The 12,490-nt window shown below is 42.9% G+C and overlaps 1 protein-coding gene across 5 annotated transcripts in view; it reads right to left on the reverse strand.

Annotated features, from left to right (window-relative positions):
- The window catches only part of igsf3 (immunoglobulin superfamily, member 3), a 65,587-nt gene continuing 53,097 nt past the window's right edge, over positions 1-12,490 (reverse strand). For 3 of the 5 annotated variants that reach the window (XM_085920766.1, XM_085920765.1, XM_085920764.1), the window contains exons 8-10: positions 7,266-7,679; positions 4,705-5,142; positions 2-3,641 (exon numbers count right to left, since the gene is read on the reverse strand). In XM_085920766.1, the coding sequence (XP_085776892.1) occupies positions 3,391-3,641; positions 4,705-5,142; positions 7,266-7,679 (1,103 nt within the window). In that variant the 3' untranslated portion in view covers positions 2-3,390. Of the gene's footprint in view, positions 3,642-4,704; positions 5,143-7,265; positions 7,680-12,490 lie in introns of all 5 variants that reach the window. The other 2 variants (XM_085920767.1, XM_085920768.1) reach the window with 1 other exon arrangement.

Genomic DNA, 12,490 nt, shown 5'->3' on the forward strand with positions numbered 1-12,490 from the left:
AAGAAACATTACTTTAGGAAAAACTAAATTTTCTTTTACCATGGTTTCACTCCCTCTATACTTGTACTGTACTGAATGTATTACTGTTTATATTCTAGTTTTACAGATTTTATTTTTATTAAAATGAACATAAATTTTGAATTATTTCCATCAATATTTGGATTTTAAATACAATTTTAAACTACTCATTTATACACAGCATACCACGTGAGGAAAAAAAAAATAGATCTTTGTTTTGTACTTGCAAGAAATCAATCATCTCTGTAAGTATTTTTATTGCAATAAACCGACAATAGCAAAGTGCCTCTTTAAAGGTCACAATGGCAACTATTGGACAGATGAACAGAAAAAAGAAATAAATAAAAAAAAAAACAATAGTGATATAAAAATACATCACCGAGCATCACGGGCTGAACTGAAAACATCACCACAAACTATTTTGGATAGCTAAATGTGGAGCCAGCAAACAGTCGACACATGCAGCCCTCACAAAGGCAGCTACGACACCGTCTCAAAGGGACCCCAAGGGATGGTACTCGTTATTATCGTCATTGTTATTAATAGGATTATTACTACAAAAACACCAGTCAGAATGCGCGTCTGTACAGCTCCAGCAACAGTGGGGGTCCTTCTCTTCCCGGCCACGGGGACCACATGGGGGAATGTGAAATGCAGGTGGTTGGGGAGCAGGAGTACACGCCAAAAAAAAAAGTCATTGAAATTTAATAAGGCGATGTTACAAAGCACCTTGCAAATCTCCACACGGCAGCTTACATGCACACCAACAAGGAAAAGCAGTGTGTGTTCCAGTCTTATATGATAATAAACATTGAACATCCTGGATGTGTGCACGTAAAAAAAAAACAAAAGTACTTTGGTTTCATGAAAATGGAGGCCATTGGGGAATAGTAGCATTGTTCGAATGGGATTTTCTAATTGGATGTGAAGCTGCCAATGTGGGAGGCTTGCATGAACGCAGCATTATGTCCATGTCAATGATTTTGGTCCTGCGCTAAAAATCACCAGGTGTAAAAATAATAAGATGTCCCAATTTAGTAGGATTTGGTACGAACATGATGCAACTTAAAAATATATATATAGTATACCTAAGTACTGAGTAGTATGTGTAAGCAAGATCCAGCTGCCACCGCACTGCCAAGCTGTACCAACACAGTATATACAGTCAAATTGTTTTACAATACTGAACTATACTTACAATTTCTGCATCTACAAAGCAAAGCGCGGAGAGTCTCTGTTGCCGAAATACAGTCAGTGAATACGGTGCGATCATTCATTGCCATAACCACTCGCTTCTTTTCCTCTTCGTATTATTCCTTTCCTTCCTTGACAACCGTACCGTGATTTAGTGGTTCGATAAGAAATACAGTTGCTTGGTCTGGTTTAAATCAGCGATTGGCGTGGAGCCGCATCGGCTTGTTGCCGAGAGCTGTCCGGTATCATTGCTAGGATTCCACAGAGCCAACTTGTCGTACCATTTCCTACTAAATTCTTGTGACACAACACTGTACAGGATTGTGAGCCATTATCCCCATATGGTAGGTTTCTTCATACAAATCACATTTGGACGTACATAACTTTAGTTGGACAGCGTCAATATACAGGGGATCCTCAGTTTATGACAGTTCTAAAAATAAACAAAAAAACAAAACAAAACCTAAGCTATAATGCAGTGTTAGGTTTTAATTAGAGTCAATGTTTGTATGAAAAATACTTCTAGACCATAAATATAAAACACATTTTGCCTGGCCCGTCATATAAAGAGGACCCCCTGTATTAAGAAATATTACATGGTGTGGTGGTGGTGGGGTAGTGGAAAGGGGGTGCTTGTTAAATATCAGGGCTCAAGAAGTCCACTGGGAATTTGGGGCGGCGCTCTGTCACACAAACACGACGCTCAGGAGAGTTCCAAGTTTACAAAACATCTAAAATGTCTCCTGTGGTTTTGTCATGCAATATACATGTTGACACGACTGAGACGACAAAGTTGGAGAAAGGGGGGGTTCTATTTCTAACCCCCTCCTCTCCGTTTTAGGTCCAGTCTGGCAGTGAAAAGATTCGAGTCTCAGTTTGTTTCCGTCTCTTCTCGGGACGGCAATGATTCCCCCCCCCCCTTCTGCCTCATGCCCGTTGAGCCACCTTGGAGGGGGAAAAAAAATACAGGCAAATAAAATCATTCTGAAGCGAAGCGTCACAAAAAAATCTTGGAAGTGAGCAAGAAGCGTTTTTTTTTTTTGTTATTCTTTTCTGAATGTACACTTAAAGCCACTAGTCATTTTTGTCCTCGTTGCATTGTGTTGTAACACTGACTCACTCTCAATTCATTTGATGCGAAATGGAGCAGCTTTGAGCACATGGTCGCCATCAAACAAGCCTACTGGCATCAGTTGCCAGGCAACTGAAGCAGCCGAGATTCTCAAAGCAAAAAAAAAAGAAAACAGCTATGCAAACAAGGTATAAAACAATAAATAGAAAACTCTTTAAAACAAACACATTTCTCACCACCTACGTATTTGTGTGTTACAATATCTACACACTAATTCCATTCAGACAGATGCGAGCTTTTTTTTTTTTTTTTTTTCAATCAATGTAAAAAGTCAGTTTTCACCTATCTTTTGAAGACAAAAGTATGGAACGAATTGAAAGAAAATGTGCTAGATCTTCATTTCAGTCTCCCAATCCCACCGAGTAATTTTCAATTGAAAAGAGCCTAAAAACATCCACAGCAGGAGGTAAGCGGACGTGTTTACTAGCCGCCTTAGGACCAATCAGCTTTTTACACCACAAGAGTGGGAATACGGTCTTGGCAAACGATGCAGAAGATCCTCAGCAGGACGTAGAGTAGGAGATGCTTGTTTGCTCGCAGTGTGCGTGTGGCAGTGTGGAAGTAGAAAAGTGGTGCGCTTGCACTTGCTTGTGGGCCAAACTCTTAGCAGGGCCAGGTGGACCTTTCCTTTGTCTCTCCGTGAGGCTGCCAAGTCACCAGCTATGGAGTCAGTGGGCTCGGAGCATCACCATGGCAACCAACTTAGTAGGCCAGGCTGCTCTTGGATCGGGACCGTCGAGAGTTTTTTTTTTTTTCTTTTCGGCCATCCAATCAATGCTTAGAGTTCCCTCTCTTAGGTGTGCTGATTTTTTTGTTCTCCTTTTTGAAAAGAAGACCACTATTTAGGATAACTGAATCAAATGCAGCACTGAGACACGCGATAAATGACAACGCCGCTCACTCACACACTCAAACACACACAGAAGGGAAAAAAAAAAAGAGACAGCCGATCTACTGATGGATCAAGACAGCAGTGAACGACAGGGAATCCCGGAAGTGACGTCCTGATCTGCTTCCCTCGTGTGATGGCCGACGCGACTGGAGCTCTAATCCACGGAGCCGGGGTGCAGGCTGAGCGCGGGCGGGTCCAGGCAGGTGGGCGAGTAACTGAGGTGCGGTTCCTTGATCCACAAAAGGGGGGCGCCGTTCTTGCCCTCCTGGCTCTTGCTGTTGTTGCGGCTCTTGAAGCGCACCAGGAGCAGGGCGATGAGGAGGATGCCGAAGATGGGGAACGGGTAGAAGAAGACAAAGTAGAAAAGCGCGTCGTTGGAACACACCACTGACTTGACGGTGGACTCTGTGAACAGAAACACACGGCGACATGAGGTTATTTCATAGGGGTGTGTAGACATTTTATATCATCTGGAATTGGGTCGGATTAAAGAACAGAACTGGTCACATGTAGCTTTCAGGTAGAGCTGTCTAAATTAATTGACAAATAATCGGTTATTAAATTAATCGGCAACCATTTTAATATATCTACATATAATATTGTGTTATTTGCTTGTTTTGCCAAATAATGGAGACTAAAGGGGGAAAATGGTTTAGTAATACACTTTCATGCAAAATAAAATTGTGTCCGATTATTCGATTAATTGATGGAACAATCAATAGAATCATCAATTGTAAAAATATTCTCTAGTGACAGCCCCACTTTGCCCATCCCTGCTTTACATGCACCATGGAAGTTTAGTAAAACAACCACTGCTTCAATAATGAGCACATTTTCAGCGTCTCTCGTATGACAGAAAAGGTCAGAACCACATCAAACGATGTCCAGTTCTATGCCTCTCTATTGGCACCATCTGGAAAAGCAGAATTTTGTCAATTGAACCATGAAGTGTACATAGAGCCTGCCTTAGAAGTCAAGCTATATATGCCGAGCATGAATACCGCAGATCAAAAGGAAAGTGCACTAACACAAGCTCCATTTAATGTTTGATGTAGGTTGTAAGAAGTTGGCAAACCAGAAGATGCATTTCTATGCAGCCTCGTCCGTCCTTCCATACAACAAAAATGCGCATCATTTTATTTAAGTACTGTACATTACGCCAACTGGACAAATATCAACTATTATCTAAAATACTGTTAGAGACGCTGCCATCTGTGATAGTGGAGAAGCACACTAAATGTCTCTCGGGTCTAATGATCGGAGATTTTCAACCTAGGACTCAGTGACAAATGGTGTCACAAGTGGGGTACGAGGCCATCTGTGCGTGCCCAGTTTGAAGGACGCTTTGGATGGGTGGCTCATTTGCGACAGACCCCAGAGATGGCTGAAGCAATAGAATGATTGCAATGTGTGTTGGGAATGATCCAGATTCTTTCTAGAAAGGGGACATAGAGACAAAGAAAGTCACCTTGTTGGAGTACATTGACCGTAATGAAGCCAGAGTTGTTGGTGGCCAGGCGGTACCAAGCTTTGCGAGGGTTGAGCAGCCACTCCTCCACGTGGCAGTAGTAGCGCCCCCTATCGGTTGGGCGGGCTCCTTGAATGGTCAGGCTGTACTGGTCCGAAGTGCTCCTCTCAAACTGCAGGCGGGAGTTAGGCCCCGCCTCCTCCCTGGGGCTGCAGTTGCCATTCCCGAAGATGGCGTCGTGGCCGATGGAGAACACGCATTCCCGCTCTTCTACCGTCGACAGCTCGTCGTTGTCGTCCTCGGGTCGCTCCACGTACCAGGACACGGAGAAGCGGGAGTCTCGGGAGGACTGCGAGGGGATGTTGCAGCCCAGGCGGATTGAGCCGGACTCTGGGACGGTCACGTTTGACTCTGTCTCCTCGACCTGAAGTCGGGCCTCTGAAACGATACACAGGATCAGTTATCGAGTTTCAGCCTTTTTGGATATTGATCAGTTGTTGCATCTGCAATGTTGATGTTTGAATCAAGACAATTATATGAAATGTATTTAGAAAAACTTTCACTTTGCAGGGGCAACACGTCACAAGGTTAAGTTTGAACAACAACTGTAGAGTTGCAAAATTTGGAAACAGACTAAAAACAAGATGTCACAAAAGCATCACGCAAGACCACATAACACAACATCACAGAAGAGGAACTTCCTGCGAAGTCGCTCAAGCTCAGCACATGCAAATTCATCAAACCCATTGTTTCCCGGGGGGAAATTGCTTCAATCCATCTGAGAACTTCTCCTTCTGATAATGAATAAAGCATATGCTATTTATTTTATTATGTCTACTCATTAGTGATAAACCAAGCAACCAACAAAAATAGTCATTCAAACACCACAAGATCAAAGCTGACAAATCAAAATGTTTATCACACGATTGACTTCATGTGATGTTAATTGATCATTAAAGATCTATGATTTTTGCATCATGAATAAATGACCATCGACATGCGTGTACACGCTGCGCATTTCTGATTAAATGTTAATAAATAAATGCGAGGTACACATAGACACCAAATATAAGGTCGCCTATACCGCAATGTATTCTCATAGTGAGATTTATCTTGCTGCTGGAGCCCAATTAGTTGAAGCAGCTTCACATAAATCACTTTTTTGTTGGGTGACCAGTTGTGTTTTTTTTCCTTCGCCGTCTTCTCTTCCTTGAACTAATGCTGCATTGATGATTGCACTTAACGTTATAAAAAGGACATCTAGAGATAAAAGTTCAGAGAGGCGAAATAAAAAATCTTGTAATCTAGTCAGACAAGAAAATGGGTTATTTGAACATCTTGTTTATTTGGCGGCAACAGAGGTTATTTGGAGTTTTTTTGTTTGGTAATAAGCAAAGAAAGGGGCAGTAAAGTTTTTTTTTTCCTCCTAACACAAACCTTACAGATTTCCCTGAGGGACTACATCTTACTTTGAGGTTGGCAACGCATGAATGCACGACGCCTTTGAGTGCTTTTGGACACTTCTTGTGACCTGATGAGAAAGCTTCCGTGTGGTGCCTGACAGCTGCCGTGGCTTCAAACCATTTGGTGCCAGCTGATCTCTTCTGCGGATTTGACTGCTGTCAGGATATTGAGCTGCTTGTTATCAATGCTACTGGCTGGCTATTAGCGCCCAGGCAAGAGGAGGAAATGAGATGAGGCCTTTTTATACTGTGCATTGCAAGGAGGTCCAAATTTGACTGAAAGGCAGGTAGGCAGCAAAGGTTGGGAGACTATGGTGGCACAGTCCTTTGATTCAGCGCATTTAAAGTATGGATCTGGAGCCCTCTGTGTTCTTACACAAAGAAGCTACACATCATTAAAATAAAAACTGGATAATGTATATAATGTAAATCTTCCAAAAACAAATGTATAGTGAGTGATATCTCAAATCCTTCATTTCATTCGGCATGCCTGCCTCCAAAAAGTAATATGCTCAGTTTTGATCAACTGTCCAAAAGGTATTCATTTTACAATAAATGTGGTATTAGTGTTATTTGTACACTACTGCTGCCAGCAATTTTGTGGTTGGTGCTTCACCACGAGAAAAAGAAAAAGGCCCTCTTTGAATCGCTTTTTTTTTTTTACCCAAAATAATTGCCTACTGGGCAGACTAGCATGCTTGGAAAATCGCCAATTTGCAGAACTCAGTCTACCCTGGTTAAAATACGAAGTTTTAGGGGAACATAACAAAAGGCCCCTTCCCCACACCCACACACATAAAAAACTGAACCCTTCATTTACATGACACTGAATCCATGAAAAGGAAAAAAGCATCATAATAGAAGAAAATGAACTTTTGGCCCACCTTGAATTTTGTAAGAAACACACACATTCAGTTATAATGGAACCAAATAAAACTAACTTGTGTTCTGTGCACAAAAATATCTATGGAGGCTGGATGGCTTTGACATATCTCCCATGGAATGGAAATTACTCTAAAAATATTAAGTCTAATAAAGGCCAGCAAGTTGACAGCTGGTTCCTCCTCCTAAAAGAAGCACCTTGTTAAATACACTGACCTGGCTGTCTAACCAGAACCTCGGTGAACCCGGACTTGTCCCGCGAGAGACGGTACCAGGCGCCATCTGGGTCACTCAGCCACTCCTCCACCAGACAGTAGTAAGTCCCCGAGTCGCCGCTCTCCGCTCTGTTCAGGGTCAGCGCATAGTTGCGAGGGGAAAGCCTCTCGGCCTGCACGCGGCGTCGCAGCCTCTCCTCGTCGGCGTACGTGCCGTACTCCAGGGCGCCTGATCGCTCGATTCGCAGCAGGAGCTCGTCGGCTTCCGATCCCGCTGCGGCGCGTCTCACGTACCACAGAACGGCGTGGTGGGAGTCCGGACTGGTCTGGGAGGTGATGGAGCAATTGATCCGGACTCGACTGTCCTCCAGGTTGACCAGAGACTGGTTCTTCTTTTGCACTTGGAGCTTGCTATCTGTGAAACAAAAGAAAAAAAGGAAATTAATGGAATTAAGAATTGGTTTGGGGGTTGAGCTGGTGTTCACTCTGGCCCCACCCGCGCATTTATTTACACTGTGCACAAACAAATTGAGGAATGTCAAGATACCATCTTGCAAAAAACATCCTTGATCAGTGGCAATATTTAACAGCTTCTTACGCCTCCACAAAGTCTGAAATGTCATGTTATTCTTTAATCTAAGCCACTTATAAACAACGCTGAAAAGGATGACCTCCTTCGCCGCAAGTTATTATCAACACATCCAAAACAGCCCGCTGCCGAGTTCTCTGCGCAATGGCAGGGAGGTGACACGCCGACGCTGCGAGGTAGCGAACACATGAGACGTGTCAAAGTTGCCGGGGCTGCTGAAGTCAAGGTAGAAAGATAGAAAGAAAAATGTGACAAAAGGCACTTGAGTGCAAAGGTGGTGAAGCTTTTGTAAGAGGAGCGAACGCAGGCATGATTTAGACAAGGAACGAGGCCAGGCTGTCTATCAAAATGTCAAACAATCACAAGGGAGGGAGGGAGGGAGGGAGGGAAAAAGGACACCATGTCAATGTTGTGACATGATTGGTCACAGTAATATTCATAATGGGATGGAATGAGCTGCAGATACCTTACGATGCATATTGTTCAAATTAATACCTCTGGCAGTATCTGTCAATCAAAGCCAAGTATCTACTCTTGTTTTGGATCTCATTTGAATGAGATGTACGTAATATTATTGTGTATGAAATAAATACAAAATCAACCAGTAGTCAACATTGTGCAATGTGTGGCCATCATCAATAAGTTAAATACTTGCTCACGCACGCTCCAAATGATTGGCCGATATTATCGATCAATAATGCAATAATAATAATGACATATTGATCAATAATGTGTGTGTGGGTGTGTGTGAATTGTGGCGGTGAGTTTTCTTCCCACTAGAGGGCACAAAACAAGTCCCCTGTTGGCAACAGCCGTCATCTGACAACGGGGTACCTGAGGATGGACAGAATTCTTGCTGCCACTGAAAAGCTTTCTTTTAGCCTTTTGAATGTTTTCTTCACCTAACGGTGGCAGGCCAATCAACCACCGGAGGAGACTAATCACACAGTAGTGGAAGACAGAGAATGCTTAAAAGGGTTGACACAAAAAGGCTAAAAAAAAACACTTCCATCAAGTACACTAACAATGAAGAGATTAGGCAATTAATTTCAGCCTTTTAAAGTCAAAGCGTTTTAGCGTTCTGTTTTTCCATATTATTTAATTAGCCACTTTGGTTGTTTAATTTACCCACCATGGTTATTTAAAAAATAAATAGATTCATGAACAAAAAAGGATAAACAATGAAGTAGGCTTACTCTGTATGACTCTTCCAACTGTATACCAATTTTAGAACCCCCTGTATACATTTATCTTGCATTAATGCAAAGATAATATCATCCTGTAGTCTGTATAGATAGAGTTGATGCAATTAGCCAATCATCGCAGCAGAGACGAATGATTTTAATACGACTAATTACCGTTGTTCCAGTGCTTAAGACTTGCGCTAATATTGCTGTTACCTGATTTAGCTTTGCACAGCTCAGTATGATGCAAATTACAACCACAATAAGAAAGCCAACCAATACCTCTCTGACAAAGTCACAAATAAAAATGATTTCTGTAAATGATGAATTTTTGTTAGTTTGCTAACCAAAATTTTTCAGGCAAGCTTTCCATGCCCAATCATTGAAAAACATACAAAATAATATATTGATCATTTAGATTCCAGTTTAATATAAATGTCCATGGCAGTGAATGCGTTTAGCAAGATACACAAAGTTTTAACAGGAAATCCTAATTAAGGATGGGATCCTGCATTCGTCTTCATTGTCATGGCATCCGCATGCGTCCCAGATAGGAAACCTCATCTCCACAGAAATGATTGCAAGAACCCTGGAGAATCCTGGCAATCATTTCTTTTACAAGGAGAATTACCTCTGAACCTTCAAAAGGAGAGCCATGCAAGATTGAGTTGGCACAAGAGTGGGGAGGTGGGGACAAGTTTTCAAGTCTGAATCCATAGCCAGGAGAAAAGGAGATTGAAACACATGAGCTGTATAGCAGTGTTTACAGAAATGTCTTTTCAAAGACAAAATATGCTAATTATTCAAGCCCTATTAAGAAGTGTGACCGGCTATTACAAGTTGTTATAATTAAGCATTCGCTCAAGCAGAGGCGGGACAGAAGCGCCACAAACAAGCCGGGGTGAGCGAGAGACGCAATAAAGCAAAAATGTGGTCCTCTCCCGTTGCAAAACAACCTTCACGTCTCCCCCTAGAATAGTCTGGCAGTGAAATGCGACATTAAGCGAGCAGCGACTTCACAGAGCAGCCGCTAGTCTCGTCCTCACAGGAGTCCATTCCCACAGATGTTTCTGCATCACAATGTTGCACGGGAAAACACACTAAAGCCATCCGTACGATCCGAGTACAGTAAGTGGAAGTGAATGTGCCATTGATTAGGACCGGAGCAGTTTGTGGGTGGGTAAAGAGTAAAGAGCCAGTTCAATCACAAAGAAACAAGGCAGGCTCGTCATCTACATGCCTTCCCTCGGCAGAGAGCGGAGTTCGCATCGGCGCCGTTCACTTAATGAGGCTCCGGGGGATGTCATCAAAATGGGATTGTCAACATTTCCTCTGTTCCGCTTGAAGTCGGCATTCTAACTTCAAGTACGGGTTCTTGCGCTCACCTGTTTTATCACCTACGCCAAGAGGCTTGTGTTCTCATTGAGGTTGCTTTGTCGTTTAGTTTAGAATTACACACACACACTTAAAAAAAGGACTTCCACTTTGTTTTGAATAGCCACTTTATCCAATTCCCAAAAATACACCAGAGGTGTCCAAACTTTGGCCCATGGTCCAATTGTGGCCCACAGACCGAAGTTTGGACACCACTGTTAAATATACCATGGAAATAAGCATTGCTGATTACTAACGCCGCCGCTCTACTCTCATCCTGTGCAATGCAAAAATAAATGTTCACCCACATCGCCCTCTCTTTTTTTCTCCGGCCCAGTAGAAAGTTGTGCAGCTCAGCGGTCATTAAGTACATATTAGGCGAGTATATCTAAATAAGAGCCGAAGCGTTCGCGGAAGACCTACTGGCACCTCTGGAAGAGTACTTTAGGTGCCATCCATATTCATGAGCACAGGTGAGGCTTCTGGAATATTCATGAAGCTGCTGTCAGGTGATTAGACAGAACTTGATCAGGAGACACATAAATCATAGTAACAGCCAGAAAGCGGGAAGGTGATGGCTGGTCAAAAGTGTTTTGACGAAAGGGGGAAAATAGGAGATAAGCCTATCCGGTATTAAAAGACTCCACATGGAGCGGAGACGGGGATTGGAAACGAGCTCTAGCCCGTTCTCATTTGAAGAGTCGGGCTGCATCCAGTGCTTCCCAACACTTGCCCCTTCCAGTTTTACTGCTTCTTTGAAAATTTTTCATGATTGATAGTTATCCTCACCCGCTCCCTGTGGATTCCTCCTGTTGTTGTGCAGCCTCAAAAACAAGTGTTGTGCAGTGTTGCTTTTGGGGGTTCAATTTGCTATCCTGCTTACTTATCAAAATTGAGCAGAGCCTTAGTGTAAAAAAAATAAATAAAAAAAAATACGTGGGGAGGAAAAAGAGGAGATTTTAGCTGCCATTAAAGGAGACAAATTGGGCCCACATGAGATGGGGTTGAAATGAGGGTTCAATGAGCCAATTAGATCCTGCAATGTGTGGATTTGTGTGTGCCCTGTGTAAACTGTAATGACAGCACGTGTCCAAGAAAAGTGCTGAGGTAGTGGAGCTGTTAGACCGCAGGAGGCACAAATGGGATACGGCCCATATCGTTAGATCTCCATTTTGGCCCTATGACACATTTTAATACAATTCGCAGAGCAACAATCACACTTTTAATTAAATTTTGCTTAATCGTTGCCGCACTTTCTCAGTAGAAGATCAAATCCCTGTGGTCTTATTTAAGTTATCTTGGCCACGTCGTGATGTTCACCCAGGTTGCCCTGGAAACCGCAGCAGCCTATGAAATGTATGGCAGCTTGTCAAAGTAAAGTTTATGGCCAACTTTAAGTCTGCTATGAGTTGCCCGCTTAGTTATGGTCAGCGATGTGTCGAAGGATCAAACTGTGGAAGATAAACAGTAATAACTTTTTTTTACGTCGATTGTGCTTGCATGAAGCCGTCTCTGGTTGATTTGATCGTATGTCAAGTGTAGCATGCTGCAATCCACAGAGAAAATTACAGTCTTTCTCCACTCATTCCTATAGTGCGAGAAAAATGGGGAATCTGACCTAAAATGGAAGTATCCCTGAATTCAGCTCTTCCTCATCTTCAAGCACACAGTGAAGTGGCTTTCACTTAAAGGAAGATGGAGAAGATGTAAACGTGAGAATAAGATAACATACCCTAGGAGTGGCGGAAGGATTTTGAAAAGCAGCAGACGGCCTCTACAGCTCCACTCCACAAGACTTACTGAGTCTTAATGGCAGCCTGCGCAACCTTTAGCTTTAGCATTAGCACGCTCTGGGGTTAATCCGTGACCGGGAGTCGGGACGAGTATGACATGACTTGATCCCCTGCGCAACATCTTATTTTGGCTGACTGCCCCTTGCCAAAGCCACCTCATCCCAAATGCAGTAAGCTGGCCACACCACTTGGAAAGGAAAATGAGGAATGTCAAACAGCCCCCGCTCAAACTCCCTGATGAATTGGCAGACTAATTTCTGTGCTAATGACAACAATACATTGATGA

This window comes from Syngnathus leptorhynchus, chromosome 9 (assembly GCF_054491065.1).
Source record: "Syngnathus leptorhynchus isolate UIUO chromosome 9, UIUO_Slep, whole genome shotgun sequence".
In the NCBI taxonomy this organism is placed as follows: domain Eukaryota; kingdom Metazoa; phylum Chordata; class Actinopteri; order Syngnathiformes; family Syngnathidae; genus Syngnathus; species Syngnathus leptorhynchus.